Source organism: Micromys minutus (genome assembly GCF_963924665.1).
Source record: "Micromys minutus genome assembly, chromosome: 24".
In the NCBI taxonomy this organism is placed as follows: domain Eukaryota; kingdom Metazoa; phylum Chordata; class Mammalia; order Rodentia; family Muridae; genus Micromys; species Micromys minutus.
The window spans coordinates 10,282,808-10,303,218 of NC_137959.1; the positions used below are offsets into that span (position 1 = coordinate 10,282,808).

Consider the following 20,411-nt stretch of genomic DNA (forward strand, 5'->3'; position numbering starts at 1 on the left):
GAAGGGTTTTGGCAAGAAAGAAGGTAATAAAGCACAAAAATAACCAAAATTAAGTTCAGTGTATGTGTGTGTTTCATAGATATATCAAATTGAAATTGTCAATGAGATCAAGAGCAACTGAAAGAAAACATTTGACATCAACCTCTGGACTCCATATATACATGCACAAATACACATATATACCACATTCACACATGGAAAATTTAAAACACTTTACAAAGTATCATCATTACTCCAGCAACTTATAGCTTAAAGTATCTGCCTATATGGTTCAATTCTTTAAACTTTGACACAGAATATAAAGTATCTATGCAGAGTATTCCTATCTTCAAACTATAAAAACATATAAACAAGGGGCTGGAGAGTTGGCTCAGAGGTTAAGAGCACTGACTATTCTTCCAGAGGTCCTGAGTTCAAATCCTAGCAACTACATAGTGGCTCACAACCATCTGTAATGGAATCTGATGCCCTCTTCTGGTGTGTTTAAAGATAGCTACAGTGTACTCATATGCATAAAATAAATAAATCTTATATATATTTATATACATGTATATGTATATAAACAAGTATATATGTAATTTTTGGTTTTGTGTTTTAAGGGTCTCACCACATAAACCAGAACTAGCTTCAAGTTCATGGTCCTCTTACTTTTGCCTTCAGAAGTATTGACCACATGTATCTTTAAGTAGTTTTTAATCTAGTTCCTACAATAAAAGTACATATTCAAAAGTTCGCAAGGATACTCAGGTGAGATAAACATAGCTGAATAATTCAAATTAAGGCATTCAAATCCATTCATTAAGTATTTACCAAACACCCATTCTATATTGAGTTCTCCTCAGGTCTACGGTATAAACCAAACAGACTCAGAGACTTAAATTAGATGCTAATGTGTCAATGTGTAACTGAAAGTCAGCATTTTTCCTCCTGAGTTTACAGTCACTGAACAGACACAAATTCAGGAGAAAGCAAGGCTCTTTATATATTGTGTATAAGTATCTACAGTGCTAAACACAGATGGAGCTGAGACAGCTGCTGGTGTGACTAGGTGGACTGAAAACAGAGATGCCACATAACTTTACAACTGGTTGTGCTTGCTTAGGAATTTACAGTGTGCAACCGTACCCTTCACATTTTCATTCTTACCAGGCATCTTTTCATCTGGAATGATTGAACCTTCACAGCCTGGATGGCTTCATCCAAGAGTTTTTCCTGCTCATCCTGGGGTGACTGCTGTGTTGTAGGCTAAAACAAAGATTTTAAAAATACTATCATTAGTAGTTCATAAGCACTTTCTCCTGTCAAAAAGAATTTTTTTAAAAAATTTCTGTAGTTTTAGTCATAATTCTTTTCCAAAACTTTCACAAGGCTCATTCCAGCTTCATATCTCAAACTAATTTGTCTATCTTTTACTGACTCAAAAATTCTGGCCTCAGCCCAGCATGGTGATGCATGCCTTTAATCCTAGCACTTGGGAGACAGAAGCAGGAACATCTCTTTGAGCTCAAAGCCAGCCTGGTCTACATTAGTACCAGAACAGCAAGAACTTCCTAGTGAGACCCTGTCTAAATATGACCCAAAAGTAAAAAAATATCTGGTATCAAAAAAGACTGTGGTGGTTGTTAATAGTTACGTCCTGCTAATATGCTGCAATCCACATAGAACATAGCTGTAAAGCCAAGATACTTCCTATGATAACTCCAGTATAACCTCAAAGTTTTAAGAACTTCTCTCTCCCTCTCAACTACACCTGTTAAAACTAAAGATAGTTTCTTCAAATAGCTACTCTTTTAAATACACAAACAGCTAAAAACAAAGTAAATCTACGCTTCCATGCCATCAGCAAAACTCTCCTTACAAAATGAACTCATTCTCCCTGTCAAGTAGAATTAACCCGTATTTCATGTTAAATAACACCATGTTTACTTTACTACCACAGCATGTCTAACAATTAATTATAAATAATCATGTAGCCAGAGCTGGAAACAAAGTGAATTAATAAATGTATATATAAGTATATATCCATGCATGTTAAAACACATACACTGGAATATTACACAGTCTTTAAAAAGGGAAATTCTGATAAATAGTTCCATACAGATGAACCTTGGACATAACTCTAAGTAAGGCAGGCACAAAAGGAAAAATGCCATGTAATTCTATCTATTTATATAAGGTACTTTTAGTAATAAAACTTAGAGAAAAAAGTAGAATTGCTTAGCTGAGGGACATTGGGGGGTGTATGCTAATATTTCTCCTGTATAAATTAATGTTTCTTTAAAGATACTTTTTTTCTTTTAAATTCACTTATAATTAAAATAAGCATTTTAATTAAACATTTAAAATTATGTGTATATGTTCATTAGTATGTGCATGTGAATGCAGGTGCCTGTGGAGGTCAGTGACATTGGATTCCCTGGAGCTGAAGTGGTTTTGAGCCATCCAGTGTGTGGGTACTAAGAATTGAACTCAGGTCTTCCATAGGAGCACTGAACACTCTTAACCACTGGGCTACCTCTTCATCCTTTATGATTTTTTAAAAGAAATAGTTGTGGGAAAACTCATTTTTACTAGTTTGTTAGCAAAACAGCACAGGGACGTGCATGGCATTGCTCATTACTCAGTGTTTTTCTTTATCTAAAGTGAAGCCAAGACAAAGCCTTTAATTTTTGTAAACTATTGTATTTCAGAAGTGGATTTTTCTTGTTTAATCGTAATATTTTAATAGTCTTAGATATGAAACATGAAATCTTTTTCATGTTTATGAATAAATTCTTCTACTTTTTCTATTACTATATAGAGAAGTACTTTTCCTCTAGTTAGTCTTTTTAATGAGATTTATGTAAAATGACCAGGTCAGTGGGTTTTGATACATTTACCTTTTGTTCCAAAATATTTCTATTACCTCAAAAGAAAATTCTGTAGTCATTAATCAGCAGTTTGCCTACCATTCCTTTTCTAAATTAGTAAAGCTGTAGATGATTTATCTGTTTAAGGTATTTTATATAAATGGAGTCTTCCAGCATATATTTGTGTCAGACTTCTTTCATTTTGTGTAGTGTTTTCTAGGTTTATTTCTATAATATGGGTGTGTCAATATTAGAAACCTTTTTATGGCTTAACAATAGTTTGTTGTACTGTATATACTGCTTATCTATTAATTTGCTGGTTAGTTTTTTTTAATCAAATATATGATCTGAAAGGTCTAGAATCAGTCTATCTGTGCAGTGAACATTTATGAAGCACACTTTGTGTATACTGGATCTCAAACACATGATTATTTATAATTAATTGTTAGACATGCTGTGGTAGCAAAGTAAACATGGTGTTATTTAACATGAAATATGGGTTAATTCTACTTGACAGGGAGAATGAGTTCATTTTGTAAGCAGAGTTTTGCTGATGGCATGGAAGCGTAGATTTACTTTGTTTTTAGCTGTTTGTCTGTGTATTTAAAAGAGTAGCTATTTGAAGAAACTATCTTTAGTTATAACAGGTGTAGTTGAGAGGGAGAGAGAAGTTCTTAAAACTTTGAAGTTATACTGGAGTTATCATAGGAAGTATCTTGACTTTACAGCTATGTTCCAGGTGGATGTGCAGCATATTAGCAGGACATATCTATTAAGGACCACCACAATCTTTTTTGATGCCAGATATTTTTTTACTTTTGGGTCATTTTTAGACAGGATCTCACTAGGAAGTTCTTGCTCTTCTGGTACTAATGTAGACCAGGCTGGACTATAAACAGTCACAAATTTTTGGTATAGACTAGAAAAATAAAATAGCACACAAAGTTCTGAACATGCACAGCATTTAGTAATGAACACTCCATGTTAGTTATTACTATATCCAGTTTGAGAGCATTTTTTTCTACTGGTTGTCGGAACCTGCTTGCTGGTTAATTTTCCCACTTAGAAGCTGTGTATGTGATATGACAATACAACATAAACCGTAAAATAAAGATACAAAATCATTGTGATATTGAATATGGTATTTAAACCTGAGAGCACAAATTAATACTTCAAGGAGAACAGGAACTTTAAAATAATTTGGGTTGGGGAGTTTGTGTGTAGCAGGATGAAGGCCTTGGGTTCAAGGACTGCAGAAAGAAAAAGTAAGCAAAGCACTCTATCTACAGTTTGGATCCCACACACACACTAACTTAGCAATACCCCAGAAATCCTATGATAGAGCATGCCATGAACATTAAATGGAAATTCTTTCTTCTCTTTGTGGAGAATTTCTGCTCAGCCTCCTCAGAATCTGTTAGCACTACCTCCAAAATCTTTTCTAAGCTCATAACACAGCTCTTTCCCACCATGAACCCAAAGAACTGTATAGCAGTATGTTTCAAAAGTACATCTCTGCCATTTATCTCTACCCAGTATCTGGCACATTCTATAAAACTCAAAGCACACAGGTGTTTGGTTAGTTGAACTGGACTCTGGATTTTTTGGAGTACAGTACCAATGAGATCAACACTTGCTTCCAGATGCAGAAGTGAGACCTAAAGGCTGACTACCTACACAAATCATAAAAACCGCCTATGATGGAACTGATACCTAGGTTCCGTTTTCCAATAACATTTACAAGGAGAACTGTGCTCCAATCTGGTTCACCCAGCACATAAATGGAGTTAATAGTGTATGTCGACCAGGAAGTGTTGAAAATCAAAAAATTAAACTTCACACCAGTCATGTGCCAAAGCTTAATTGTACAAAGTTCTCAGGGGTGAAAACACCATCTTGTAAGGCAATATATTAAAGTTGTAAACATCAAAGATCTATCAAATCATGGGAACAAAAGCTCTGAACTCAGCAAGCTGGAACCAAAACAAAGATGACCACAAATACCAAGCTGATTGGAATCTAGCAAGATCATCGCAAACTTCCACTCCAATAAAAGCAATAACAGAAAGATTTAATACTGGTTTTTCCTATTAACACCCTTAAAGTGAAGTATGTGCAGCGATACATAGAATTATGAATACAAAGAATGAATATTAAAATCATTAAAACGGACATAAGCATACCACTCTCTGTTCTATGCCTATTACAGCAAATGCCAATATGATGCAAGTAATAACTTGCCCTGTGGAAAATAGACAGGATTCGAATTTTGAGGAAGTTCCTGTTTAGAAGGCTAGTGCCACAAAGGCTAGTGCGACGTGCTATTATCGCAGAGAAGAAACCTTGGAATGACTGCTTCTAGCAAGTGAGCTAGAATCCTCAGAGAACAAATACGAAACGAAGAGCTGCCTCCTATCTGATGGTTGGGTTCAGTGAAAGAAAGCATGAGCCCTTCGGTAAACTCACGTGAACAGATCCCTAGAATTCGCTGACAGAGGCTGCAAGATGAAGGGGGCTATGCAGCCACGGAAGGCCGGGGAACCACTGCGGCCCCACTGAAAGCTACTTCAGAGAAAAGGCGTGGGACCCCCGAGTGCAGCTGAGCACAAAGCTGGGCGCGACCCAGCTACAGCCTTAGCCCAGAAGCACGGGCGCTCCTCACTGTCCCAACTCCGCACAGACCCGGGACTCCGACTCTCAGAGGCAAGGTGGCCATTCCTCACAAGAGGCTGAAGCAGGCCTTCACCGACACCCAGAACCTGCAGCCCGAGACATCCCTAAGGGAGGCTGCCTGGTGTCGGGGCAACGACCAAATCCAGCGCCACCGCCCACCGCAACCCACCGCAGCCTAACGCGGCCTTCTTCAGCCCGTGCCCTATCCCGCAGGCCCAACCCGGACAGGACTGTCCTCGATCGAAATGTAGGGCTCCTACTTTGCCCGCAAGGCTCCTGCCCGCTGGAGGAAAGCGTGGAATGCGACCTGGGCAACCCAGGCCCACCGCTTCCCCTCACTCACCATGGCGACTCCGGGGACCCACAAGCAGCAGCGCCTACTCCGCCGGAGCCGCCCGCCGTCAGGTGACGGATCTTTCCGAGCCCCGCCCTCTCTGGCCCCGCCCTTGGCCGGTAGCGACTTTTCGATTGGCCCACGTGAAGTCTCGCGTGGTTTGGGGAGAAAGGGCAGACGGTGGTGTGTAGTAGACGGGGCGGGGCGGGGATTGCACAGCGCAGCATCGAACTGTGGACAGCCGCAAGGGAAGCCTTAGTTAAGAGGGTCCGCAGCAGAGGAAAGGCAGTGATAAAACCTTGTGCGCGTTCACTTCGTCTGGGCCAGAGCATTGTCGTGTGCACATGCGTAGAAGGAAGACCAGGATTGGTTTGTGGGACGGGCTCTGATTCTTGTCGCAACCAATCTGGACGTGCCGGGGGTGGGTCTTAACCCTCAGACAGTCTGCGCGCGCATTTCTTCCGGCGCGCATTTCTTCTAGCAATGGAGTCGGAGCTGATAAGGCACCTTGGCCGGCGCCTCGGCCTTGCGGAGCCGAGTATACTGAGGTGAGTGTGGCCGTGCGTGCAGGGAGACGTCCCTGTCTGCGGCCCTGGTTCCTCTCAAGGCAGCGCCGGACGGCACTGGCGATGAGGGAAGTCTGGGCGAGACTCTGGTCCGACATCAAGAAAAACTTTGGTTCGCTTGTAGAAGATGATTTGAGAAAACGTTTGTAGTCGTCCTTGGATCCCTCTAGCTCTGTGGGAAGCACTGCGGTCTGAAAAGTCTGGGATAACCTCTTGTCATTCCCTCGGGCTCGATTACCTGTTTAGAGAGATGAGCCAGGCATGCAGGGCAGACCCTGTGGAGATCACTAAATGGCAAGAGCAAGGTAGAGTCTGGTACAGAGTGAAGAGCTGGAGTGGTGATGGGCGTAAGAATTCAAGAAAGGTCCCCTGGCTTTGGGTCTGATTTATTAGATAGTGCCACGCACGAGAATATGGCAAGAGTGGCCCAAAGCCCTTGAGATTGGGAGGATCGATGGGATCTGTCTTAGGAAGGAAAGCTACAGAAGACCTAGAAAGCTCATAGGCCTATTCCCAGTGCTACTGATCAGAAACGAGATGGGACCCAGAACTGTTTTCACAGTCCGACAGCCTGAGAGTCAACCAGTCATGGAAGAGGAGAAAGAAAGAGAATTTGATTTATTCTAACCTGTCTGCTCCAACTCGTTGCTTTGAAGTAATGTTAGAAGTGTTTGGGAGTCATTTTGGTTCTATCTAAAGCACTTGCCCCTCTCCAAAGGATGTGCATTTCCCTAATGAACTTGCACAGTAGTTAGGTGGAGTACAAATCCACCGTGCTGAATTCAGTTCTTTGCCTAAGTGCTGGCAAACGTTCTGGAACAGCTTTAGTGACCATGCTGCCTTTATGACCAGGAAAGCAGAGGAGTACCTGCGGCTGTCTAAGGTGAAGTGTGTCCGTCTGTCTGCACATAGCTCAGAAACCAGCAATGCTGTCGTATGCCTGGACCTCGCAGCCTCCTGTAGGAAGTGCCCCTTGGATAGAGTAAGTTGGTTCCATAGGACCCCTGAGTAATCTGATGTGACCCTGAAGCGTCTTTGTTTCATTCTAATCTTTTTGGTGGTGGCTCTGTTTCTTTCATGATGTTCAGAAATTACCCTGGTAAAAACAGTTCACAGGAGATGTCCAAGGGTAAAATCTATCCTAACACAGAAATCAGAGCAGCTTGAAGCGTGTACATGGCATCTATAGTCAGGAAGCAGAAACCGATGAGTCCTTGTACCCAGTTCAGTTTCTCCTTTTTTGTACATGCAGGATCTCATCAAAGGAAACTATGCCACCCCCAGAGGACTTCCACCTCCCTAGGCATGCCCAGAGGCTCTTTTTCCAAGTGATTCTAGATCTCATCAAGTTGACAGTTGAGATTAACTCTCAAGGTGGACCAGATCCTTGTCAAAATCCTTAATATTTTAAAATTACAGAGTCAGGAAGAGTCACACGTTGAAGCCAAATATCAGCATTATTTACAAGATCCATGGTCTGCCAGTTTCTTCATCCATCAAATAAGGATAAAAAATGTCTTTTATTGGGTTATTATTTTGAATAAAGAAGATACCAATCTTCTATAGGTAATAGATATATAGTAACTGTGTCATAATGGATGTATTTATTCATTAAAGCTCCATTAACTTCTGTTACTTTCTAACTCTTCAGTCTTTTACCCTGGCCTCCAGCTGTGACACTCACTTAGTTGTAGTTTTGTACATGTGACACTTCCACCATGAAATGGCCTGCTGCCAAGTTCCTTTGTACTAATGTGACTCTGCTTTGTTGTGCTTCTTTCAGAAAACTCTTGGCGATTTCCCCAGATAGACTTGGTTCCCTACAGTGATGGGTTATCCTGGTCTTCTCCCCTTTCTTCCAAATATACACCTTCCTCACCCTACACCCAACACTTCCCTTAATTTTCCCAGTAATTTGTTTTGTGCAGCTGAGATAAGCTATATTGTTTAATCATTTTAAATTAGTTGTAAGCATGCATGATTGTACCCTTTTATAATGTGAATTCTTTGAAATAGCCTGCTTAAAGTGATTGATAAGTTTTGGGTTAAATAAAATTAGTATATAATTAATATCACAGACTGGAGAGGTAGCCCAGCCATTAATGGCTAAGCTCAAAACCAAAAACATAATTGATATACCACTTAATAAATATTTAATAATATTGAGTTTAAAAATGTGTGTGTTTCTTTTCAAAGGCATATTTAATTAAGCTCTCTGGTTTGAACAAGAAGACATATCAGAGCTGTCTTAAATCTTTTGAGTGTTTGCTGGGATTAAATTCAAATATTGGAATAAGAGACCTAGCTGTACAGTTCAGCTGTACAGAAGCAGTGAACTTAGCTGCAGAGATACTGCAAAGGTATGTATAGTTTATAAATATTTACTCTGTGTGTATAAGTGTTTGCCTGAATGTTTGTGTGTGCACCATGCGTGCCTGGCGCTCTCAGGTCAGTAGAGGACTAGAGTTATGAATGGCTGTGAGCTACCACATGGATGCTGGGAACTGAGCCCAGGTGCTCTGTAAGAGCAACAAGTGTTCTTAACCACTGAGCCGTCTCTCCAGCTCCTAATTTAATACTAGGGGAAAGAAGTTGTTAGCAGCAGTCAGCAAACAAATACTAACAATAGATAGGTCTGGACAATTCAAGTTGAAGGCCAAGTTTTGTTTTCTCGATTATTTTATTGCTTTTTCAGTCCCTTTAAAATATTTTCCTGACAAATGATTTCACAAACGTTGCTGTCTTCTAGCTACGAGTCTAGTCTTTCCGAAGCACAGCGAACAGATCTTGACTTGTCCAGGCCGCTTTTCACCACTGCAGCACTGCTTTCAGCATGCAAGTAAGAGTTCTTGGGCATTGGTTTATTGTGGGGTGTGTGTGTGTGTGTGTGTGTGTGTGTGTGTGTGTGTGTGTGTGTGTGTGTGTTTGAGAGGGTTTTGCTGTGTAGTCCATGCTGACCTGGAAGTCACTATGTATCAGAAGTCAGCCTTAAACTCATGGTGATCCTCCTGCTTCAGACTCTCAAATGCTGAGATTTCAATGTGTGTGACTCAACACCCAGCTAATTTAAGTGTTCTTTTACCATTGGGAAATGTTGGCGATATATGAGCTTTTCATCCCCCAAAGAATACTTATAATTTCGTTTTCTTCAGCTCGGCATGTTTGCACTATAAACCTGTAACACTGTGGTTTGTGGCCTGGTGATAAGAATTGTGGGTTGACTGATAATATAGCTGCCAACATAGAACTAGGGTTTTAAGAAGTTTACTTACCAAGTGGCAACCATGTCTGTAAACAAAGTATTCTCATTTCAGAACATACTTTTAGTAAGTGTAAGTTGTAAATCTGTCAGGACAGTGATCATGTTTGATTTTCCAGGCATATTGTTAAAAAGTTTTGCCTACAACTGTTCATTTTAATATAAAACATTCCTAAAATAAATTCTTACATTTAAATTAACAAAATACTTAGTTATTAGTATACATACTAATTTATTACATGAAATGCTGGTTTTTTTATATCTTGAAAGTTAGGTTATTTTACTTTTCAAGAAAACTTTTTACAGAAAAATCAGGTAGTCTGTTAAAGAATATATTTCTCACTTTCCAATCATTAATTTTTGTGTATTTGGTGCTTTTAGCAACATAACTAGGAGTGACTGTCATAGATAATATTCTTTTAATTAACAAGGGATGTGGGTGTACAAAGAAGGGGCATAATTGGCGTTATGAGAGACTGGAAATAGTCAAATGACTTTACTCTGGAACTATATTAAACTGAACATGACATAGTTGTGTGTGTGTGTGTGTGTGTGTGTGTGTGTGTGTGTGTGTGTGTGTGTGGCCTGTGGAGACAAAAAGAGGGCATTGGCTCCCCAAGAACTGGAGTTACAAGTGGTTGTGAGATTCTATGAGAGTTGGAATTGAACTCAGGCTCTTAACCACTAAGCCATCTCTACAGCCTTAGTTGTTTTGTTCTGGTTTTTTTTTTTTTTTTTTTTTTTGCTTGCTGTAGAGGAATATGAGCAAGATTTGGGCTTTAGAAGTGGGGCAAAGAGATAGGACACTCCTGTGCAAATAGAAACATTCTCAACATGAGTTGAGCACTTAAAGATACTGAGTCCATTCTGCAAATTGGTAACATCTGAGAAGCACGAAGCTCTATAACAGATGTCTTTATTTGCCCCATTTATTGCTGAACAGATGTACTTTAGCTCTCAGTTTAATAAACTAAAGCACTTAAGAGAGCAAATTTGCAAGCTTCTAGCTAATGACATTTGGACTAGACAGCTAGAGAGTTTTCAAGTGTGGACAAATGGGTTTGTGATCTATTTTACTTGCCCAGAAAACTGGTGATACTGAAAAATAGCAAATTTATGAAATTGTTTTTTAGAGTTCTAAAGATAAAGGTGGATAAAACCAAAATGATAACTACATCCGGTGTGAAAAAAGCAATATTTGATCGACTGTGTAAGCAGTTAGAAAAGATTGGGCAACAAATCAACAGTGAGTATACTGTGGCTGAAAATACTGGTTTTATGAATTTTTTAGTGAGATAATTGACATTTCAGTTCTGTGAATAAATTGGTTTAGTACCTGTCTTAGTCAGGGTTTCTATTCCAGTACAAACATCATGACCAAGAAGCAAGTTGGGGAGGAAAGGGTTTATTCAGTTATACTTCCACATTGCTGTTCATCACTAAAGGAAGTCAGGACTAAACTCAAGCAGGTCAGGAAGCAGGAGCTGATGTGAAGCCCATGGAGGGATGTTGCTTACTGGCTTGCTTTCCCTGGCTTGCTCAGCTTGCTTTTTTATAGAACCCAAGACTGCTAACCCACCTAGGGATGGCACCACCCACAGTGGGCCTTTCCATCCTTGATCACTAATTAAGAAAATGGATCTCATGGCAGCATTTCCTCAAAGGAGGCCTTTTTCTCTGTGATAACTTTAGCTTGTGTCAGTTTGATACACAAAACCAGCCAGTACAGTACCTTTAAAATTTATTCTGCAAATCTATGCCGAGAAAGTAGATTGCTTAAGAAACATCAGTATCAGACAGGCATGGCAGTACATGCCTTTAATCCCAGCACTTGGTAGGCAGATCTCTGTGTTCAAGGCCAGCCTAGTCTACTGAGTGAGTTCTAGGTCAGCCAGGGTTACACAGTGAGAACCTGTCTTGAAAGAAAGAAGCTCCTGTGTTAAATGCCAGCATCTCTGTACATAAGCTAGGATGGAAGTGATTCTTGTGTCTAACAAAAGAAACAGCCACAATGAGGGGAGTAAGATTTCCTGCCTTTCTTTCATCTCTTTGCTCCTCTGGGTACTGGATTTCTGTCATCCAGCTGAGGACTTAGATGTCCAAATATAAAATTGAGTAGAAAAATTAACCTTGGAACCACCTTTTCTTTTTCTAAAAGGAGACTCTGCAGGTTTAGATTCAGCTAGTCCAGCACAGAAGAAAAGGAAGCCAGTGTGTAGTCCAGCACTGAAGAAAAAGAAGTCGGAGCTTGAACCACCCACAAAAGGTAGGGAACACTAGCTGTCGGATGCTGAAGTTAGTGCAATATGACTTATGCACTGAGCAATCCTGTGATGGCCCAACAGTTTACATGACAGGAGCCAGCACTAGAGAAGAGTCTGACCACTAATTACTTTGTAAGACCTATTTTTCAAGCCAGGCATGATTTACACACCTGTAATTACTTCTAAGCGCTTAGAAGATAGACACAAGAGGATTGCTGTAGATTGAAGGCCAGCTTGGTGTGTATAGTGAATTCCATGTCAGCATGGGCTACACATGGATACCATCTCACAACAACAACAAAACAGCCTTTTAAGCAATAATTAAAGGAAGTAACAGGTGTAAGTAAAAGTATATCTGAAGTGGCCAAAGAATAAAAATATTCCTAATTTTAAAAATATATCTATAGCATGACATGTCTTTAATCCCATCACTCAGAGGCAGAGCCAGGCTGATCTCTGAGTTCCAGGCCACCGTGGTCTACAAAGCAAGTTTCTAGACCATTCAAAGCCACACAGTGAGAACGTGTCAAAAAAAAAAAAAAATTGTGGGTATCTGCTTTGCCAGTGTTCAGGCAAATTAAACAGTTCAAGCAGAAACTGACTCATAAATTGGACAGCTTCAAAACTAAAATTGGTTCAGAGAACTCCACCCAGTGGTTTAAACAGCAAGTCCTAATAGACTGAACATGAAAGGAGAGAGAAAACATCCAACTAAGTCAAACTCCTCATTTACTTTACTTAAGGATATCTAATGTAAGGTCCCTGTTTGGATAGCTAGAAAAGTAGCTTTTTGATTGGCTGCTGCTCTTTTCCTCTTAAAATATATTTCCAAATTAAGTTCTAGTTGCTTAGCTACAAAGACAATCTGATACTATGGCTGATTGTTTGACACTACTGGCTGTGTGCATTTAAAAGGTGACATTAATGTCTACAAGCTTCATTTCCTAATCTGTAAGATGTGACTGATATCAGCACCTACGTCATAATGTTGGGATGGGACTACTTGGTACAAACTTGTTTGATGTCTTAGAATGCTTAGAGTACAGGAGAACAGTGGGGGCTACCATGTTACATCTCACTCTAGGCTCTCACTCTCTCACCTTGCCTGAAGTAAGTACTTTCCAATTTATACTTTTATGCTATTTATAGACTTAAGTTTGAAATTACATTTGCTAACTTTCTCTCACAGAAATGGAAGTAATAGAAACCTCATATAAGCTACCGAAAGATACGGATCTGACACAGGATTATGAAGAATGGAAAAGGAAGATTTTGGAAAATGCTGCCAAAGCTCAAACAGCCACAGCGGAGTGATTTCCATTTCACTGCAGCCCTGTGCTTCTGACTGGGAGATGAAGGGTGTGGAGATCTTCTCTAAGCTTGTGTTCAGGTGTGCCGAGGAGTGTCCCCATACTGAGGATGCTAGCACTAGGCACCTCACATGGACATTAGATCAACCATATTGCCTCTGTAGACTCAGATCTGTCCTCTTCTATGGGTAAAATTGGGACCATTTTGCTTCTGTGTGTTAAGTTTGAGAAAGTTTCCTGACTAAACCTAGAATGCAAATTTCAAGCTGAAAGGCATCTCAGACATTTTGTCTTTGTGGTTTTTTAATTTTATTTCATTAACTCAATGTTATATAGCCTAAGTTAATAAATATTTATTTTTTAAAGATATTTTTAATGTATATGAGTATTTTGCCCACATGATGCTTTTGCACATGTATGTCTGGTGCAGTGGAAGCCAGAAGAGGGTACCAGATCCCTAAGCCTAGCGTGAGAGCTGCCGTGTGGGTGCTGGCACTTAAACTCCAGTCCTCCAAAAGAGCAGCCAGTGCTCTTAACCACTGAGCCATCTCTCAAGCCCAATAAATGTTATTTTTATATGCATTTGAGTAGCATTTGTCAGCTTTGAGTAATCTTTATTAGGCCAAAATCTGTATCTACTCAAATTAAGAAAAAGTCTATATTCCTGAGTACTGAACCCTGGAGCACAAACTCAGTCAGACTTCCTGGGTTTAAGACCCAGTCTACTTTGCCATCTCAACAAATAAAGTTAATTTCTGTTTGATCCATCTAGAAAGTGGGAATTTAAAGGTACTCCTGTAGCTATAGATGTTGCTCAGTTGCTAGGGTTTCTGACAAACAGGAAGCCCTGGGTTTTATTTCCGTCACTTCATAAAACCAGGCATAGTATATCCCCATTATCCCAGCCCTTGAGAGTCAGAAGTTCAGAGCCATCCTTAGCTACATAATGAGTAGGGATACATGAAACCCTGTCTCCCTGCTGCCTGGAGTAGCTGTGAGGAGTGTCAGGTGCTATGCATGAAGCTCTGTAGTACAGTGCCTGCTGTGAAGAAATAATACCGAGACCTGGCATAATGAATTACACATTAGCACATATTATAGAACAATCCACCGAAGTTTATTTTTTTGCTACCCATACACAGAAAATGTAACCTTAGTAAAAGAAACCCTTTAACACAATGGAAGGGGCTTTATAGATTTTCATACAATATATTCGCATCGCTTTTCCCTTCCATCTAGATATTCCCCACCTGCTCATCCGGCTCCATACTTTCTTTCTATAGAAAACAGGCAAATAAAAGTACAAACAAAAGCACAAGGCCCATAAAAACATAAAATCAGCAACCCTAATGTACAAACAAGATTCCAGTAAGATAAAACAAGCAAAGCGATATCAGGCAAAAAAGAAAAAATGTACAGAAATAACATGGAGTTTGATTTGTGCTGGCCGTCTGCTGGGCATGAGGCCTGCCTTTAAGTGGCCTAAACCCAGTGACACTCCATTGGAGAAAACTAACGTTTCCTTTGCGGTTGTCAAATTGAAACAGGTTTTTGGTTAGAGCTCATGCCCGCCTCTCCCTCTCAGCATTGGACCCCATCTGCCCTGAACCTGTGCAGGCTCTGCATCCTGCATTGTCTCAGATCCCTGTCTATCAGTCCTGCTGCATCTGTAAGACAGACCTGTGCCATAACTCCCTGAATCCTGAGGACAGGAGTCCTATTTAGGACTACACATTCCAAGGTCTCTCTGCACTTTGTCCAGTTGTTGGGCTCTGCATCATCTCCCATCTAATACAAGAGGAAGCTCTGATGATGGCTGGCTGAGACACTGATCTGTGGGTGTAACAATATCATTCGAAGTCATTCTACTGCTATGTTCCTTTAGCAAAACAATAGTATTTAGTTTTTCCCTAGGCTTAAGGTCTGTCTGGCCTCAGATTCTTAGCCACTGGGTAGTGTCAAGCCTGGGTTCTATCTCATAGAGTGGGCCTTAAATCCAATTAGATAGTGGCTGGTCGCTCCCACACTGCACTGTGCCACTGTGGACCAGTGAACCCTGCAGGCAGGTCTCCATTGTAGAAGAAAAGGTTCGTAGCTGGGTTGGTGTTTACCTTTCTCCTCTGGCCATGTGCAAGGTACCTTCCAGTACCATGAACACTAACAAGTAGAGATGAAGACTCTAGGCACCAGTCTGACTTCTGCATAATGACATGTGTTGTTTACATCAATAGGGCCTAACCATCTGTTTGTAATAGCATTGGCAATTGCCAAGTTATTGAAGAGTTTCCATGGGACCCCTTTGGCCAATAACTTAATTAGATGTAACTAATTCTTGGTACTACAGGTTTCACTTGGCAGAAGATGTTTAGTTGGAGCATTGTCTTCCTCATTGGTAATTGTTTAGATTTCTTGTGTGTGTGTGTGTATACAAATATGTTTTAAGAAGCTTCTACTGTAGTAAGTTTCCAGAAAAGGCCCATCTCTCCATAAGTATTCTTATTTTCCTGTGAAGATCTCTCCTCCCTCCTACTTCCCTCCTCTGTGATTATGTGGATTATAGCATGCCTATAAAAGGCTTAAAAGCTAGCATCTACCTGTGAAAGAATGCATGCCACGGGGGCAGTTAGGAGCACCGACTGCTCTTCCAGAGGTCCTGAGTTCAATTCCTAGCAACCACATGGTAGCTAACAACCCCCTGCAGTGGAATCTGATGCCCTGTTCTTGTGTGTCACGGACAGTGTACTCATAAACATAAAGTAATTAAATAAATCCTAGAAAAAAAGAAAGAAAATTACCACATTTGTCTTTTCCAGTCTAGTACCTCACTCAGGATTTTTTTCCTATCTATCCACTTACCTGGGAATCTCTTTGATTTTATTTCATTTTAATAGCTGAATAATATTTCATCATGTAGATGTATCACATTTTCATCTGTTGATAGGCATCTAGGCCGCTTTTAAATTCTGGCTATTCTGAATAGAGCAGCAATGAACATGGATGAGCAAGTACCTTTGTAGTAGGCTGTAGAATCCTTTGGGTAGATTCCCAAGAGCAGTAGAACTGAGTCTTAAGCCAGATCTATTCCCAGCTTCCTGAGGTACTGCTACACAGGTTTCTATAGTGGATGTACAAGTTTGCATTACCACCAGCAATGGATGAGTGTACCCCATGCCCCACCAGCAATGGGTGAGTGTACCCCATACCCCACCAGCAATGGATGAGTGTACCCCACACCCCACCAGCAATGGATGAGTGTACCCCACACCCCACCAGCAATGGATGAGTGTACCCCATACCCCACCAGCAATGGATGAGTGTACCCCATACCCCACCAGCAATGGATGAGTGTACCCCATACCCCACCAGCAATGGGTGAGTGTACCCCATACCCCACCAACAATGGGTGAGTGTACCCTACATCCTTGCCAAGCACAAGCTGTCTTTTTTTTTATTGCTTTTGACCATTCTGACTGGTATAAGGTGAAATCTCAGAGGAGTTTTGATTTGCATTTTTCTACAACTAAATATGTTGAACATTTCTTTCAGTGTTTCTCAGATATTTTTTTGTGTTTCATCTTTTGAGGAACTAACTCTTTATTTAATATCCTTTTTTAGTTGGGTTATTTGTTTTCTTAATGTTTAATGAGACATGATTAGACCATGAGGACTTAACTCATCAAAATACCTAATCCCTGACGGGTTCCTAATTTGAAAGGGTGGTGATAGAAATCTAGAAGATGGGCCTTAATCAATGGGGGTAGCATACATACACAGGTTAACTTGGCTTCTTTATCCCTTTTTTGTTTTTTTCTGTCTCTGTATCAGCCACATTGGATGAGTAACTCTCCTTAACCACATACTTCCCACCATGATCACACTTCGACCAAAAAAAAGGACTCTTGGGCTGGAGAGATGGCTCAGTGGTTAAAAGCAATGACTGCTCTTCCAGAAGTCCTGAGTTCAATTCCCAGTAACCACTCGGTGGCTGACAACCATCTGTAATAGAATCTGATGCCCTCTTCTGGTGTGTCTAAAGACAACTACAGTGTACTCATATAAATAAAGTAAATATTTTTTAAAATATAGTTAATCCAGTGACAAAACTAATTTTCAAAGTTTTACCAAGTGTAAAATTAGATACCTCATTTAATTATTAGAAAAAGTTTTAAGTATGTTGCAATGTATTTGACTGTGTGGGTTCATTTTCTATAGTATAGTTTAAAAACTCCACAGATAGATTCTATATAATAAAATCATAGCATCTGAACCGGCCTGTGTTATAAGTAAACGGTGTGTGGCTTGTTACGAATTTCTACTGGACAAGCTTCTCTAGCTTGCGTGGCAACCTGTGTGTGTTTCCAGGAAGACGCACATCACCAAGTGTCCTAAGTTCCACTATCCTAGATAGAACTCAAAAGATGCTCTCTAGTTCCCTCTGTAGACCACTCTTAAACCCTTTCCCAGGAAGAGACCTGACACTTTGCCAGATCGTTGACTAAGATTGTGCCCACAGGCCTGCTTCAGCTGTTCATTCATGGTCATCTTGGAGCAGGACTTTACACAGTGGCTCTGGAAACCTCAGCATCCTGAGGAGAGTTAGCATGGCCAAGGAATAAGCTCTCTGTCTGCATCCAGGTGCTCTGCCAGAAGTCTTTAGTGTGTGTGTGCAAAGGGGTGCAGGGGTGGGGTAAGTAAGCTGTGAAACTGACATGTCTAACTAAAATCTAAACGTCACTACAGAAAATGCTGGATGTAAAGGGAGGCCAGAGAGACAGCTCAGTGGGTAAACCTGTCAAGCAACTCAATCCCCAACACCCACACCAGAGCCTGTAATCCCTTGCTAAACAGCAGACAAGAGCTCCCCTGGGGTTCGCTGGCCACCAATCTATCCAAAGCAGGAAGCAAAGAACAACTGAGGGAGACACTCAACACTGACCTCTGCCTCCACGGAACATGCACATATGTGTAAATGTGAGCACTCACACAAGCATACACACACACATGCAAATACACACGCACACACACAATATTAGGAATACTACACACAAGTAAGAAAAAGGAATTAGAATGGTTTTGAATAACATCCTTTAAAAACTTCACAAGTTGGCAAAGTATTTAAATGCACACAAGAAGTTGGCAATGTGTTAGTCGCTTACCACAGTGAGAGCTGACATCCCTGTGGACCACTGGCAATGCACACCCACAGTGATTACATCACTGTACCTAGAAATGTCTCTTCAGGCTATGCACGGGTTATAGAGGAAAGCAGTTTTTCTTCTCTGCTCTATGATGGGTCGTTTCTGGGTTTCCATTAGAAAACTGGACATTATCGTTACCTTTTTCTTCCATACAGGGTGTATCAGTATCCAGACTTACAAGACTAGAAATTTATAACCAAGAAAGGGGGTTTCAGAATGGCTAGGAATTAAGAGAGCAGCTGGAGGTGCATCTCAAGTTTTAAAAGCACATTTAAAATAAGCAAATTTGGTCATGGAGATTGACAGATTTTTAATTTCTAATTAATACTAAAGAAACGTAGGCTGATATTGTTTGTTTGTTTAAAGCCCTCAAACTTGCTATCCTCCTGTCTCCGACTTTTGAGTGTTGTAATTGCAGGTATACTCTATGCTTGGCTAATACTGTGTGTGCAAGTATGTGCGCGCACCAGAAATCATGTGTTTCCTGAGACAGTTTCTCCGTGTAGCCTGGAACTCATTCTGTAGACCAGACTGGATTCAAACTCACAGATTCATCGCCTCTGCCTTACAGGACTGAAGGCATGCACCACCACCGCCTGAACAATGTTGACTGCTAATAGAGAAGTTAAAACATATGTAAGGGTTGTTCTCACATATCCTGAGGGCAGAGACCCTAATTTAGTCCTAATTCTAGGAACTCTTGACACTGGAAGTCTTTGGACTGCATCCCAGTCATACTGGAATGACATGCCTTTCCTTGCAAAAGAATCTACCCAGTTCTGTTTTAAATGATATCTTTTTATTCTTTGAACACTCCATACATTAGTACAATGCATATTGATCATATCCATCTACCTGCTTCCAACTCTCCCATCTCCCTCCCACCTACAGGTGCTCCTTTTATGTTTTGCTATTAGTAACCTCCCCAGTGTAAGTAGCACTGCCCACATGCACATGGGTATGTAGCATCCACTGGGCACAAACTACTACTGCTAGAGGCTGAAGAAGAATGATTCTCCTGCCTCATCAACCATCGATTGCCAGTAGCTCCACCAATGGGGGTGGGCCTCAGGAGTTTCCTCCCATACTCACTGGAGTCTTGACCAACTTGATCTTGCGCAGGTAGCCACAGATGCTGTGTGTTGAAGTCATATGAAGACATCTCATAGGACGCATCCTCATCTACCAACTCTTACATTCTTTCTGCCCCCTGTTCTGAGATGCTCCCTTAGCCTTGGAGGGGAGGACTGACCCACCCAGGGCTGAGTCTTTGATCAATTCTGAGTCTTTGCACTATTACCCACTGTAAAAAGAAGCTTTTTTTCACTAAAGTAGCAAGCAGCTCAAATCTATTGACTCCTTTAAAAATATTTTTATTAATTCTTAAAGAATGTTGTACAGTATGTTTCGATCAAACTCATTCCCCACTGTCAGACCTATTTCCTCCCTGTTCCATGCGTCCCTCCCTACTGGCTTCTTTAATCATGACAAGTTGAGAATTCGAATTTGACCAAAAGCCGAGTAGGATTTCCCTGCCCATCCTGAGCACGCCTAGTCTTATTACTAAAAGTGGGGGTGCTGAGGAGGAAGCAGCATTAGGCCTGGTGACCTTCCTGGGGCATTAAAAAACAAAACAAAACACTTTCATCCTCAAGGAGGGCAACAACATAGCCTTTTTCTTTTGTTGCTTTCTGCCTTTTCCTTTCCTTTTCCCTTTTCTTCTTTTCTTTCTTTCTTCCTTTTATCATTCTTTGCAAAATAAGAATCAACAATAGCAAAGCTCCAGATGCAAAAACTCTTGAGCAACCTCTTCAAATGACCACTTCATGTTGCCTCAAGCATTCCCAGGCCCAGTGGAGCAGCAGAGCTGTAGATTAGGGACACGTTGGGAACTTCCGTAGCCTGTTGACTGCAGCCACCACGTGGAAATGTTTCTTGAAGTAAAAGACAGGGGTGGG

The 20,411-nt window shown here is 40.8% G+C and overlaps 3 protein-coding genes across 3 annotated transcripts in view; 1 reads left to right on the forward strand and 2 right to left on the reverse strand.

The window, feature by feature from the left end:
• VPS35 (VPS35 retromer complex component) overlaps window positions 1-5,944 on the reverse strand; it is a 34,275-nt gene extending 28,331 nt beyond the window's left edge. The window contains exons 1-2 of the mRNA XM_080937202.1: window positions 5,866-5,944; window positions 1,147-1,245 (exon numbers count right to left, since the gene is read on the reverse strand). Coding sequence (XP_080793328.1) covers window positions 1,147-1,245; window positions 5,866-5,868 — 102 coding nt within the window. The 5' untranslated portion in view covers window positions 5,869-5,944. The remainder of the gene's footprint in view (window positions 1-1,146; window positions 1,246-5,865) is intronic.
• Window positions 5,945-6,339: 395 nt separating this feature from the next.
• On the forward strand, window positions 6,340-13,515 carry ORC6 (origin recognition complex subunit 6; the record flags this gene model as incomplete). The annotated part of the gene is made up of 7 exons (XM_080937212.1): window positions 6,340-6,404; window positions 7,275-7,404; window positions 8,619-8,782; window positions 9,172-9,261; window positions 10,815-10,927; window positions 11,840-11,947; window positions 13,135-13,515. 7 exons carry the CDS (start codon window positions 6,340-6,342, stop codon window positions 13,257-13,259), a joined length of 795 nt encoding a protein of 264 aa, XP_080793338.1. The 3' UTR covers window positions 13,260-13,515.
• A 5,802-nt stretch (window positions 13,516-19,317) lies between these two features.
• The window catches only part of MYLK3 (myosin light chain kinase 3), a gene marked incomplete at its 5' end in the record, with an annotated part of 36,844 nt that continues 35,750 nt past the window's right edge, over window positions 19,318-20,411 (reverse strand). The window contains one exon of the mRNA XM_080936645.1: window positions 19,318-20,387. Coding sequence (XP_080792771.1) covers window positions 20,328-20,387 — 60 coding nt within the window. The 3' untranslated portion in view covers window positions 19,318-20,327. The remainder of the gene's footprint in view (window positions 20,388-20,411) is intronic.